Source organism: Sipha flava, unplaced genomic scaffold (genome assembly GCF_003268045.1).
Source record: "Sipha flava isolate LNK unplaced genomic scaffold, YSA_version1 310_pilon_pilon, whole genome shotgun sequence".
NCBI classification, from domain to species: Eukaryota; Metazoa; Arthropoda; class Insecta; order Hemiptera; family Aphididae; genus Sipha; species Sipha flava.
The window spans coordinates 1-15,270 of record NW_020272989.1 but is presented as its reverse complement, the minus strand read 5'-3'; the positions used below and the strand labels follow the sequence as shown (position 1 = coordinate 15,270).

The 15,270-nt window shown below is 36.7% G+C and overlaps 2 protein-coding genes across 2 annotated transcripts; one reads left to right on the top strand and one right to left on the bottom strand.

Moving 5' to 3' along the window:
* Positions 1-1,242: 1,242 nt before the first annotated feature.
* LOC112686467 lies at positions 1,243-2,919 on the bottom strand. The gene has a single exon (XM_025558746.1). The coding sequence runs from the start codon at positions 2,917-2,919 to the stop codon at positions 1,243-1,245; it is 1,677 nt and encodes a 558-aa protein (XP_025414531.1).
* A 6,700-nt stretch (positions 2,920-9,619) lies between these two features.
* On the top strand, positions 9,620-14,812 carry LOC112686481. Its single transcript, XM_025558758.1, has one exon. It carries the CDS (start codon positions 9,620-9,622, stop codon positions 14,810-14,812), a length of 5,193 nt encoding a protein of 1,730 aa, XP_025414543.1.
* Positions 14,813-15,270: the final 458 nt, after the last annotated feature.

Below are 15,270 nucleotides of genomic sequence, written 5' to 3'. Positions count from 1 at the left end.
TGGCGGTGTGCCAGAGTTAGTGGATAGTAGCAGATGGATTTAAGTTGGTACAAAAGTTTTTCCATGCTCTGCGTTTTTCTTTCTTTAAAGTCTGTGCTGTTGTCGCACACGATTCACTATAGGCAATAAAATCAGCCATAGAACCTGAACGGCGAAATAGTTTAAAAAGAGATGATCTATTTTTGACAGCCTTGGTACAAGAAGAATTCCACCAAGGAGAGGAAGGAGGAAATGTATTGGAATAGGTTTTTTTTACTGGAATTGAGCTGATCGAGGCTTGGTTTATGATATCGATAAAGGTAGAATAACAAATAGTTGGGGATGTTGTATCTTGTATATAAGAGATACTATTTTGAACAAATTGAGAAAATGCAATCCAGTCGGCTTTATTAAGATTAAAAGAGAAAGATTTAGAGAAAGATGAATTTGCAGACTGGTTGAGAATGGGGGGATGAATGTTACGAGAGTAGTTAATGGTGATAAGGATAGGGATGTTATCACTGCCATTAGGGTTATCCATAGTGGACCACGTTGTATTCCAAACCAGATCAGGTGACGAGAAGGATAGGTCGATGGCTGAGTCATTAGAGCCCGGGCGCCCGATACAAGTACAGTTACCGTTATTTAAAATACATAGACCAAGGGAGTTGACAATATCGTAGATATGAGTACCTCGGGAGGAAGAATAGGATGAGCCCCACGAAGGATGGAAGGAGTTAAAGTCACCGCATAATAAAGAAGACGGAGAAATCAAATTGAATAATAATTGCCATAGGTCCACAGAAATATGAGTATCGCCGGGAATATAGCAGGACCATATGGAGAGAGATGGAGAAAAATTGGACTTTAGTAATTCAACGCCAACAATGTTCTCTTTTTTTTTCAGTAAAACAATTTTTTGTAACCGGATCCAGAGTAATCAACCTAGATTTTATGGAACTGTGAACCGCAATAGCAGAGCCTGCATAACCGTCGGGGCGATCACATCTAAAAAAATTAAATTGAGGGATATTAAAGGCACGAGAAAGAAGTAACCATGTTTCAGAGAGTATAGCAATGGAGCATTTATAATGAACAAGTAAGTTCTGTAAAGAAGTAATTCAAGCAGGGAGACTTCTGACGTTCCACTGTAAAATGTTTAGAGAAGAAGAAGAGTTATAACTTCTTAAAGAAGACATTACTAAAGAAAAAAAAAAAATGTAAAACTGAGAAGCGGGAAAAATATTATGTAGGAGATAATTATTATTGAGTGATGTTAAATTTAGGAAGAGAGAGTAGAGAATGTATCGATGATTCAATTAAGTTCTGAAGAGTTGTGGAGGTGAAGGGAGTTAGTAAACTAGGGGAGTTAATCAGGGATTCGGATAATTTAAGAGAAAGTGGATGGACCCAAGAAAAATCGTTAGGACTTTGTTCAAGTGGTTGCGAATTTTGATCATAGGTATTAAGGTAGCTACCAGGTAGAGGTGATAGAGATTCGTGAGGAAGAGAAAAATGTTTTTGGTGGGAGGAGGGGTGTGATTTGATTTTTTTCTTTTTAGAGTTAAAAATATGATGACTAGAATTTAGATTAGGAAAGTCATCATTAGTAAAGGAAGACGGGACAGATGTATTTACGGCTGAAATAGACTGACTATTTACAATATCCAAATATTTAAAAGCGGAGGTGTGAAATTTGTTTTTCTTAAAATCTAGAGCTTCGCGATATGATAAATTTTCGGTTGCCATGATTTTCTTAATTTCCTTTTGAAATAACCATTCACGGCAACTATGGTCGGTGGTGAGATGAGGAAGATTACAAAAAATACAATTCGGGTTCGTAGTATGGGCTGACGGGCAAGCATCGAAGGAGTGGTCATCGCTGCCGCAACAACTACATCTCGGTTTGCTGCGGCAGAATTTTTGAGAGTGGCCAAAACGGAGGCAACGATTGCACTGAACTGGAGACCTTATACTGGGTTGGACGTCGTAGAGCATATTATATATTGAGATGTGGCTTGGAATTTTCGGAGCTAAAAATTTGAGTTCGACAATACGTGTTTGAATTATGGTACCGTCTTTTTTTATTGATATGCGTTTAAACGCTTCTACTGGTACAGAAGACTGAAGACCATCACGGAAGTCATCTTCAGAGAATGTATTATCTAATTTGATAATTCCGAATGAATATATGAGCGTAGAAGGAATAATAGCCGTAAAACCGTTATTGCTCAAAATGTTAGAATTTAAACAAATGTTGCCATTAACTACGGAGTTGAACGTTATTTTGATTTTATTTAAGCTGGCGGGCTTAATGTTGGTAATGCCTTTGAAGTTAGAGGAGAAAAATTTTGCAGCCTTGAGAGGATGCCAATTACCAAGATTTTTACTTGGGTCAACACATTCGACTAGAATAATAACAGGACCAGCGTAGTCATGTGAAAAAAGACGTAACGGTGATTTGATATTATCATTTGAAAACGTAGGTTGATTATCGATAGAATATGTAGACGACTTGTCTGCGATCGAAGTAGAGTCGATAATAATTGCATGATTATCGGTTATATTTGTGCGTGAGATAATGGCGGTATTTGTAGTGTTATCAGTAACGGAAGCAGTTGCGTGATCGGTTGTAGAGGAATCTATATTCATATGCTCGCCGGACGACTCATTAATAGAATTAGATAAGGTGTTATCGTATTTAAATGTTTGGCTGGGCATATTTAGAACAGGTTGATTGTTATAGATTTGCTGTAACGTGGGGGATATAGGACTATTTGGTGTTGGTACCTTATTACGTTGAGATGCTTTCTTGTTGGTCGCTATGGACCAATCTTGATCGGTATTATGTAGTCTGGCATTGAGTTTTTTGGTTTTTCCTGTTGACTGGTTTTGGCCATGTGGCGGGTTGCCACCGCCGCTCGAAGACGACGCCGACATAAAGTTTAAGAATATACGAAAGCAGAACTAAGATAACGGAGCGACAAGTAAATTAACGACCTTATTCGACGGTTGACTTATCGCGACTGATTAATTATATTACAGTAGTGTATGGTTCATTTATTCATTATTATTTGCTATTGAAAGGTAGGTAAACTTTAATATTCACTTCCAATATCTACAATAAAATGAACCCAAAACAATGCAATGTTAATTTATATTTGTTCATGTGACTTGTTTGAAATAAATAAATTTGAAGTAATTTATATTTTATTACAATTAGAAAAATAGTTCAGTATAAATTAAAAAAAAATGATCACCTACAAGGTAGGTACTAAAAATTGATAGCAATAGATTTGCCAAATTTTGTGAAAGTATAAAGTTTTATAATAAAACTACTAATTTATTTTTTTAGATTTTTCTTTATATATTATTAACTTCAAATAATAATTTATTTCATCATACAGATACGGTTAAAAATATCTCAACGTACTATTAAAATACATCTGAGCATAAAATAATATGTATATTGTTAAGTTATTAAATAGTACTTGAATTTATTACCAATGGAAATGCAGAAAATAGATAATTGAGATTATTAAAATGTTATAGGTACCTAATACAGTTTTACTTTTTTCTTTATTCTTGTACTTTAAAATGTGCGAAACTGATGAGATACAGGAATAGGTGAATTTTAGTGCTGTTTTGTTCTTTTAAACTTAAAACCAATATACCATAACTTAAAAAATAAAGTTATACTAACGCTTAAAACTTTATGTAAAATACGTGTTAATCAAACGATCCGCAGAGTAGACTTATTTACTTACACAGTAAATGTTCTTTTACCTGATTTAAATTATACTACCGGGAAAATCCACATTTTCCGTTGGCCCTATCCGCCATGGTAATACGACTAACGGAGCTGTGATAGCGACCCAGCAGTCTGTAAAACACGTCAGTTTTCATCGTCAAATTGTTTTGCCTTTAGAGCTGTTTCACACGAGACATTTTGTGGCTGGCCACAAGAATCGCGCTACTGTTTATAAAAGTGTCTCATTGATTCACACGAGACACTTGCCATACACTAGTGTCTTATTAATAATTATGTATTGCACGTGAAAATCGTACACATCGTACACAAATCGTATCACAACAAGTCGTAATCATGAGGGTAGAGGAGGCAATACTGTTGTATTCTCTTATTAAAAAACAAAATAAACCGGATAAAAGAACTGAAAGGATTTATTGGGTACATCCTATTATTCAATTTAGAAATGAAAAAGGATATTTTATATGTTTGTCTACTGATTTACTTAAAAGTGAGCAAAAATTTTTCAATTATTTTCGCATGTCCTCCAAGTCTTTTTTTGAACTGCATAAACTGTATAACTGTATCAAGGATCATAGTTATTAATCAATTTCAAAATATATAATAAAATAATTACTGCCTAAATAAATTATTTACTAATTATTTTATAAAATCGGTATGAATTGGTGGCCTCGTGTGTCTTGTCTGAATATATTCATAACAATGTGTAGATTATCGGTGGCTCAGACACAAACATAGTGTCCGGCTACTAGAGGGGAAGAGACACTTCGAAACGACTGCGGGACACTGATTCCTTATCTGTGTCTCATGTGAACGCTTCTATAAATATCAATATACTTTTAACCGCCAGATTCTTTTCAGACTCTAGTCGCTGGCCACAAAGTGTCTCATGTGAAACAGCACTTACACTTCAGTTGTGACCAGCGTGGTGAAACTGGTCATGTTGTATCATAGTGCATGGGAATCTTTAGATTATGCTGCAGAGGTGCTGACATGCGTACCTATCCATTAAATAAACACGTCGGCTTTTTTTTATCAGAAATACCACATACTACGATTTCTAACGATAACCGACAAACCCGTCACGTTTAATATCATGACTGGACAGAAATAAAACCGTTGTTTATGAGGGCCTCAATGTGCAATTTCATTTATAAACGTATAACTAACTCTGCGCACCAGGCGATTTATGTGATGTGTGCGATTATCGGTACACACACAAAGCATCTGTCGTGTGATTATTATTATAATTTTTATGTATCATTCGATTATTATCAGTCGTTTTCTATTATTTGCGTAGTTTTTCGGTAGCTTATTATTAAAATATGTCAAATAAGTCTAGTGACCAGGAAGATATTGTTTCGCACTACTTGTACGAAAAACTGTTTAAAAGAGAAAAGAAAGAAAGGAATAAAAGAAGGAAATTTTGGATTCATCCTTATATTCAAAGGAATCACCAATGTTGGCTTTATGTTTCAACTAGAAAACTTCTAGAAACCGACGTAAAATGTGTGGCACTCTATAGCATAGCGTTTCCCAACCTATGGGTCGGTGATCCAACATTGAGTTGCAAGATATTTTAGATAGGTCGTTGTTCATTAACTAATGACAAGAAAAATATCTTAGTTACTTATCAAAATATAATTATATACCTATGGATAGGCGTGCGCAGATCTGTATTTCAGGGGGTATCTTAGACACCGAGTCTACAATACATTTGAGCCCTATCTAAACAAGACTTTTAGGTATATTTAATATATTAAAATGTATAAATTATTTAATAAACATATATAATTATAATAATGATAAAATTCTTTATTATAAAATGATTAGTAGGGCAAGGGACTTGTAGCATTTGCATATTTGTTTTGTACTATCACAAAAATAGCCAAGTACGAAACAAATACATTTCATGCTTTAACAAAACTAATGTTGAAATTTTATGTTGCATATAAATGCATATTTTGAGTATTTTTTTTTGTTTTTAAGGCATATTTAATACTTTTATACGCCATTTTATACTTTTTGAAACATATTTAACTTAAATCAATTTTTTTCACACCATCGTTTTTATTTCAAACAATAGACTAAAAAGATTTGTATAAAAATGTATTTATTTTTAATTTTTCTCGCATAATATGGTTTATAACTGTTCGAAGCACACGATTTTCCTAAAAGTGTTTGCGGACCGCCAATAAGACAGTAATATTTATTTGCTGTAATAAATTTTATTAATAGATGGATAATCGTTTCTGATATCGGACCATCGCCCCTGTGAGCTGAATACATATTCAATTAAGAAAATTAAGGAAAAAAAATGTATTTTATTTACTTGGCAATGACATAATATATATTTATATTAGGTAATTGTTTTAATTTATTTTAAATAATATTAATTGTATTAATACTTTGACATTAAATCGCTGAAAAAAAATTTCAAGTGCGTATTTTAAGAGCATTATAGGGTTTTTAAATGCATAAGTGCTTGCATATTTTTTATTTTTTAAAGTTATTAGTTCTCTAGACGAATTATTATAGTCCGCGACATGAAAAGTGGCTGATTTGTACTGCGACCCGTTGCGGCTTCCCTACCTGTTAGGGTGCCTTCACACGTAGCCACTTGGCAGCGCTTCTTAGCAGCACGTCAATGGCGCTGCTCGTGTTTTTAGGAGCCCGTCAGTGGTGCTGCTCATATTTTTAGAAGCGTAATTAGTGGTACTACGAATGTGTATCGGTAGACAGTTTGTGAAGACAAAAACATACCACATCAGTCTCAAAATGGACGTGGAAACTGAATTATTATGTTATTAATTAAAAAAAAAAAATGTAAAAATACACCAAGAAGATTCTAGGTACATCCACTGCTTCTGGAAAGACCGAACAGAGAATTATTTAACACACTATTTGATGACATAGAAGGAGATGATGAAAAATTTTTTCCATATTTTCGTATGTCAAAAAATACATTCAAAGAACTTTTATCTGGTATCAAAAATAAAAAATAAGAGCTTGTTACGTGGTACCCAATAAAAACAGGTACCTATCGTAATGATGTTATTGGAGTAGGATAAATTGATTTAATAATTAATTGAAACACTTTTAAACACTTTAATAAATACAAATAAATGATTTACAGATACAAATTATTAATTTGTGCACTAACAATATCAAAGACAAAACTCAGAAGGGCTTGTACTGATAGCTAGACACGTCTCCCGTTGGTGGTGAAACGGAGCCTTTATATACTCTGTTTGATTCTGTTTTAATTGTGTTGTTTTCGACGCTTGGTTGTCCTTGGTCTTGATCGTCCTATTCGAATGATGATGTTGTTTGCGGTTGTTTGTGATTTGTTATTCGCACGTGGCACTCATTACAGTTTAATAGTTATTCTCTGTACGTTTTTCCTTATATGACTCAGGAATATGCGTATTATTATTTATTAGTAATATATGCATATTATAAGCTATTGACAGCACTCGGAATGATCAATAAGGGTATGCCGACGCTGCCGACGCGCTGCTGACCAGCTACAAAAATAGACGCGCGATTGTGGTTGCGTGTGAAACGCCCAATCTAAAAACACGTTCTGTCTCGAGAAGCGCGACTTTTAGACGCCACGTTCTGCGGCGAAGCAAGCCACTGACATCGTCTGTGGCGCTTCAAATTAGTGGCCGTGGACGTGTGTGAAACCATCTATATAAACTAATATTTTTCCAATAGCAGCACTGCCGAGTGGCTACGTGTGAAGGCGCCCTAAGTATGCCCGTCGCAGCCGTCACGATCGATCGATTATTGTATTAATATATTTCACAATAAATAATCCTCTAATAGAGTAGACTGTAAATAGTATACATATTTATGGATTGGTGTGCCGCGAAAAGTTTGTTGGAGATGAAGTGTGCCGCATTGTTAAAAAGGTTGAAAACCACTGGTATAAAGGTATAGTATAGTAGTATAGTACAAAGGTATTTTAAAATGTATGCTGTTTATTTTATTATGATGAAGAATTTGTAATACCTAAGTACAATATGATATTACAGGTACCAGATATTTTAGTTTTCTCATAAAAAGTTAATTCATCCTAAAAATTTCGGGTGGGGGTTTTATCTCCAAAACCCCCCCACCGTTAGTACGCTACTGATCCAGGTAGTCGTTCATTGTAATCGTTATCGCAGTATACCATATTTGAAGAATTGTAGTTATTGAAAATTAGGTACCCCCACGTTTTGATGTACAATAGTAATTAATAATAAAAAAAAAAAAAATAGCTGCAAATAGTTTGCAGTGCAATGTAATTTCTATTATTATTTCTATTATTTTGGTTCATGGTGGTCTTTTATTCGCTTTATGAAATCTTTGTACTTTTTTCTTTTCGATAAAGGAATTTTAGTTTTCATTTTATATTTGGAATTCATTTTTCTAATTACATTAACTAAATAGTCTTTGCAAAAACAAATAGGGCTCGAAATGGACCAGAACACAGTTCCGGTTTAGGAAAAAAAATTTTTTTACCGTTCCGGTTCGTAAAAAAAAAAAAAATAACGTTTATCGTTCCGGTTTAAACAAATTTTTAGTGTACCTACCATATTTTGGTAAAATTTAAACATTTTGTAGAATTGTTCATTGCAAAATATTTAATAAACGTCAAACGACGGCCATGCATAAGTACATTTATCTATACAATAATCGCCTTCCGCCGATAGTCTATTTTAGCTTTATAAACTACTCAAGATACTCGAAATTTTTAAGGGGTAGGAGTCTGGCCATTGATTTTATAATATTATTGCTGCCGTAAAATAGCGGCCGGTCGACGACCCGAATAATATCACAGCCTATCGACACACACGCACAATTATCTATATTGTGATTTATTTATTTTTGTTATTAATTGTGTGTGAATTATTTAAATTAATTAAGTTCCAACGCGTTACCCGTTATCGGCGCGTTATCTGCATCGCCGGCTTGTCGGTGTGCGTATTTTAACACGGCCGCCGCAACTTTTGTCGCCATTATTATTATTATTATTTATTATATTGGTTGTGCCGAATCGGCATTTTAGTTAGGCTCAAATAGCCAGAGTATATATTATTATTATTTATACAATTTACGTGTTGCTGTGAATTATTTTTTGTAATTACAATATTTATTTTAAATTTTATAATTTGTTGCTGGGCCAGAAGGGCCGATTCCTATAATTTATTTTATAAATACAGCAACATAGTTACCATATTTTTTACATTATTTTAGTTACCATTTTTTATTCCTTCCATAATTTTAAGTACACACAACATACATACACACATACACACTCATAGCACCACATAGTCGGATAGTATTTGCGCGGCGAACCCAACCATTCCTATCCGATCTATTGACAAAAATACACATGTATATAAGGTGTGACCGACGAAGTCGGTTTAGGTAGTGCGTACGGAGTAGTGGTGTCCGGTGTGTGCGTATTATCGCTATACGCTACCGGCCCAAACATTTTGGTGACTTCGACGTGATCGATTTTTAAATTAAATTTATATTATTGTGAATTTTAATTTAATTATCCGTAAATTTTTATATACCTCCGATTGTTTTGTTGTGGTATTCAAGTGTGTAATTTAATTAAGTCTTGGTTATTTGTTTGTGAATTATTTTAATTCTTACTCATTGAGCTGATTCGTGTATTTATATTAAAATCGTTGGTTATTATTTTGATTATTTATTAGTATTTTGTTCTACTCTCTTATTTTTAAAATCTAAAGGTTTATTAGTACATCTATTATTAGGCATAAGCACTAAATTATTTTTGATCCAATTTATCCTTCTTGAGTTGATTATTATTATTAATATTTTTATTTTGTATTGCTATTATCAAACAATATGGTGCTAGACTCTAATGAGCAAAAGACGCTTGCAGATTTAAAGAGAAAAAGGGGTGTAGTAAAGGGTGCTCTCACACGTGTTCGTACATTTGTAAATAAATTCGACCCATCACTACAAACCGTGTCACTGCTAGAATTTAGGCAAGAAGAGCTACCGCAAATTAATCGAAAATTCGAAGATATACAGTCGGAGATAGAATTGCTCGTTGACGAGGAAGAAGAGTCTGAGTTAGAAAGGGAAACGTTTGAAAATGAGTACTTCGCAATTAGATCTCAAATTCAAGAACTAATCAGCTTGGAAAAGCCGCATAACTCGACAGCTGTCAATGCATCATTCCCTGCTATGAATATCCATAGGGCCCAGTTACAACCTATACCGCTTCCCAGGTTCAATGGTAACATCCAAGAATGGGCTTCATTTTTTGATGTATTTCGAGCGATGGTACACAATGACGATAGCTATACTGCAGCACAAAAGTTCTTCTATTTGCGATCAAGTTTGGAAGGTCCAGCTTTAGAGCTCATCCGCTCTATTCCAGTTAGCGATGGAAATTATGACGCGGTCATAGGACAGCTGATTCAACGATATGATAACCACAGTCTTGTAGTTCAATCACATATCCACTCCATTCTCGACTGCCCCCGAGTAGAAGAATCAAACCCTAGTACTCTGCAAGTGTTATATTCCACAGTTTCTACTCATGTTGCAGCATTAAAATCAATGGGTCAACCTGTTGAACAGTGGGATGCCTGGCTCATTACTATTGTCACTCGTCGACTAGATAAGAATACAGCGCATAGTTGGCAATTACACCAACGAAACGCGAGGCTCCCGAAATACTCCGATTTGGAAATATTTATAGCAAGTCGTTGTGCTGCCATAGAGACATCAGAGTCTTGCACGTCATCATTTGAAAGAAGTTGTGAGAGTCAAATAAAAGGGTCAAGCTCAAAAAGGATTACATCAAATGGCGCATCAAGAAGGGTGCTTATTTCTGCGAATAACAAGTCTATTCACCCATGTCCTTGTTGTTCGGAAGCTCATAGGCTGTTCATGTGTGAGCAATTCAAGGGTCTTTCAGTATCCGAACGTCTTCAGATGGCGAGAGCATCACAGATATGTTTCAATTGTTTATCTTCAGGGCATATGGCAAATACTTGTAGATCCACTTACAGGTGTCGAACGTGCAACCGTAACCATCATTCATTATTACATTTTGAAAAAAAGGAGAAAACTGAAGAGAAGGAACAGCTCAAAGGACAACTGCCAGATACAGGTCAAACATCGTCTACCTCCGGAATCCTAGTGTCTGCACCTATACCAGCAGAAATCACGACGGGAAATTCTCACGTGTTTCTTGCGACAGCCTTGGTTATGGTTCAAGATAAAAACGGTGGACGTCGCCAGTGCAGAGCTATCTTGGATAGCGGTGCCCGAATAAACTTTGTGTCAAAAAGATATGCAAATTTACTACAGTTAACATGTAAGAAGTCTTTATTACCAATAAGTGGTATTGGGGACAATCGGTTAAGAGCAAGGTCATGCAGTGAGTTGAAAGTCGAATCAAGAACGAATGAATTTAACATTAAGATTACTTGCTACGTATTGCCTAACATTGTCGGAGATTTAGCGCCTTGTTCAGAGCCTGCAGGTGGATGGGGTATACCAGATGCTGTGTCTCCATTTCTAGCTGATCCGGATTTCCATCGCTCTCAAGCTATCGATTTACTTATTGGAGGTGGTTCGTTCTTTGATGTTTTGGGAACAAAGAAAATACCATTAAATATAGGTTCAGTAACCCTACATGAAAGTTGTTTCGGATGGCTCGTAACGGGAGAACTTTCCAACCAGCATTCACGAACACCTTTCTCAATGGGTCAAACGATAGAAGATGATTGGAAGGCTCTCAGCAGCATTGAAAATACAAACTATGGCCGAGCATCAAAGGCGAATAAGAGATGTCAAGAAGAGCAAGAGACAGTCCAACATTTTAAGCAACACACAATGCGTGATGAGGAGGGACGCTTTATCGTACGGCTTCCCACTAAGAAGGTGATCAGCGAAATAGGCGCAACATTACCCATGGCGACCGCACGCTTCCTGAATGTTGAGAAAAGATTACAACATGATAAGCATTTGAAGGCTGAGTACATACGATTTATGAATGAATATATTGAAATGGGACATATAATTCAAGTAATGGATGATTCGACTCAGACGCAGAATCCCTTTTATCTACCACACCATTCGGTAAAAAAGGCATCAAGTTTAACTACAAAGGTCCGAGTAGTTTTCGATGCCTCTGCCAAAAGTACATCAGGCGTATCTCTTAATGATGCCTTGAAGTGTGGTCCAGTTGTTCAGCAAGATTTATTTTCAATTCTCGTGCGCTTCCGCAAGCATCAATTTGTCTTAACTTCGGATATAGAAAAAATATTTCGTCAAATAAAGGTTGCAAAGGAAGATTGGGACCTACAAAGAATTGTTTGGAGATCCAGCCCTGAAGAGTTACTACGTTCATACCAGTTAACTACAGTCACGTATGGAACAACTCCTGCCTCATTTCTATCAACCTATTGTCTTATAGCACTCGCAAAAAGTGTTGAGAAGGAATACCCGAAAGCTTCAAAGGTGATTGCCGAAGATTTTTATATGGACGATCTGATGACGGGGGCCGATACAGAGGATGACTGCTGTCAGTTACAAATAGATGTTAGTTCAGTGTTAATATCAGCAAAGCTACCGTTAAGGAAATGGTGTTCCAACTCCGAGATTGTTATGCGAAAATTTTTATCCAAGTCTATTGACGATCCTTTGTTTGTATTAGATATAGGAGACGATGACACGGTCAAGTCATTAGGGTTGCAGTGGAAACCAGTCGCAGACCATTTTCAATATGACATCGTAACGAGATCCACACAAGGCGCGGTAACGAAAAGAGCTATACTCTCTGACCTGAACAAAATTTTCGATCCACTTGGGTTTCTGTCACCAGTTTTAGTGAAAGGAAAAATATTCCTACAACAGCTGTGGTCAATGAAGATAGGCTGGGATGCTCAGCTTCCAGCAGACATTCAGCAAAGATGGATTCATTTTTTTGATACACTCGAGCAACTCAAGGAATTGTCCATTCCTAGAAAGGTTATACCTGAGCGTACCGATATCATCGATGTACATGGATTTTGTGATGCCTCAGAGGAAGCATATGGAGCCTGTATCTACATTCGTACTCAAAGCACCAACGGAAAATGGTATTCCAGACTTCTATGCTCCAAAACTCGAGTGGCCCCATTAAAAGGAAGTACAATCCCGCGTCTTGAGTTAAACGGTGCCTTATTATTAGCTGAACTGGCTCAACGAGTTGCTGAGTCATGGCAAATCAACATTCATCAATTCAAGTTATGGACGGACTCAACTATAGTTCTAGGGTGGTTGAATAGCCAGAGCAGCCGGCTAAAAACATATGTTGCAAATCGAATAGCTCAAATCATGGATGTAACAGAGGTCAACCAGTGGAACCATATAGGAACACATGAAAACCCAGCGGATATCACTTCAAGAGGTTTGGGACCACGGGAGCTTTTAGACGCAAGACTGTGGTGGAAGGGACCCCCCTGGTTAGAAAAGAATGAGAAGGATTGGATAATAAATACAATCGTCAACGAGAATGAAGAGCTACCCGAAGTACGTAAAGTGAAGTTAGTACTTGTAGCAAACAATTCAGCAAATAGTATATTAGAACACTATTCAGAATGGAACCACATGTTACGAGGAGTAGCTTGGCTAACAATCTATTCGAAGTATCTGCGTAAGATGATCAATGAACCTCAATCTTTAAGGATATTGGACTTGAACGAAGCGAGAAAAACGGTGCTAAGAATGGTTCAGACTGAGTGCTTTAGCAAAGAGATCTTATCGCTAGAAAAGGGACATGAAGTATCAAGGAATAGCAAGCTGCGGAGTTTGATTCCCTTCCTACGCGACGGTTTAATATTTGTGGGTGGAAGACTCGACAACTCAAACATGGCGGATAAACATAAGCACCCTGTGGTATTGCCTGCTGCTCATAAAGTAACCCGTATGATATTTGAAAAATACCATCTGGAGCTTCTCCATGGAGGACCTCAGCTTTTGTTGTCTGAAGTAAGGCGTTTATACTGGCCACTGCTAGGTCGAGTAACTGCAAGGTCAGTGGTGTGGCGTTGTGTTCAATGTACGAAAGCAAAGCCACGTTTTAATCACCCAATGATGGCGCCACTTCCAAAAGATCGAGTGCAGTGTAGCAGACCTTTCACCGTTACAGGTGTAGATTTTGCAGGACCAATATATATTCGTAGTGGATTGAGACGAGTAACTGCTAAGAAGGCTTGGATTGCAGTATTTGTTTGCTTTTCCACGAAGGCCATACATTTGGAGTTGGTTGACGATCTTTCAAGTAAGTCCTTTATAGCGACATTGCGTTGTTTTATGTCTAGAAGAGGAAAATGTGCTAAGATTTATAGCGATAATGGAACAAATTTTGTCGGCGCTCAAAGGGAGTTAGTCTCAATGATGAAGAAGGCCAGTGTTGACTTAACGAAAGAAGGTATTGAATGGCATTTTAATCCACCAGCCGCGCCACATTTTGGTGGCATATGGGAGAGTGCCGTGAAGAGTATGAAGCATCACCTGAAGAGAGTTATATCGGATCATAAGTTAACAGACACAGAAATGCGTACACTGTTGTGCCAAATCGAAGCTTGTCTTAATTCAAGACCGATGACTCCGCTAAGTAGTGATCCTTCTGATTTGGCTGTTTTAACCCCATCTCACTTCCTAATTGGAGGGGCAATGTTGTTACCAAATGAACCAGACATATCTAAGGAAGAGCCTAAGGGTCTACGAAGATGGCATCTAGTGCAAAATCTAATGCAAACGTTCTGGAAGAGATGGTCAAAGGAGTATCTACCACAAACTCAAATTCGTGACAAGTGGAAGTGCAAGATCCTGCAACTAGTAAAAGGCGATGTTGTAATCATAAAAGACGAATGTATGCCTCCAGCTAGGTGGAAGCTAGGTGTAGTCGTAGAATTACATCCTGGTTCTGATGGGATATTACGGGTTGCAACACTAAAAATAGCGAACGGGACGCAGATACGCCGTCCAGTCATCAAACTATGTAGGCTACTGACGGATAAGGACAACGTATAAATTGAAACCCAAGGCTTTCAAGGGGGGGATAATGTTACCGCCGTAAAATAGCGGCCGGTCGACGACCCGAATAATATCACAGCCTATCGACACACACGCACAATTATCTATATTGTGATTTATTTATTTTTGTTATTAATTGTGTGTGAATTATTTAAATTAATTAAGTCCCAACGCGTTACCCGTTATCGGCGCGTTATCTGCATCGCCGGCTTGTCGGTGTGCGTATTTTAATACGGCCGCCGCAACTTTTGTCGCTCTCTGCACGTCGTTCGTGAATTGTCCGTTGCGCGTTTGCGAACATTTTATTTCTTTTTATAAAAATTTGTTATAGGCACGAATTGCCAGTATTATTATTATCATTTTTTATTATATTATTTTATGTGCGCTAATCGCCGGGAGTTTTTTATATTATAATTATTTATACGTGCGCGAATCGCCGTAATATTTATTGTTTG

Coding starts and splice junctions, on each gene's coding strand:
- LOC112686467 (XM_025558746.1), bottom strand. CDS start 2,919: ATGTCGGCGTCGTCTTCGAGCGGCGGTGGCAACCCGCCACATGGCCAA.
- LOC112686481 (XM_025558758.1), top strand. CDS start 9,620: ATGGTGCTAGACTCTAATGAGCAAAAGACGCTTGCAGATTTAAAGAGA.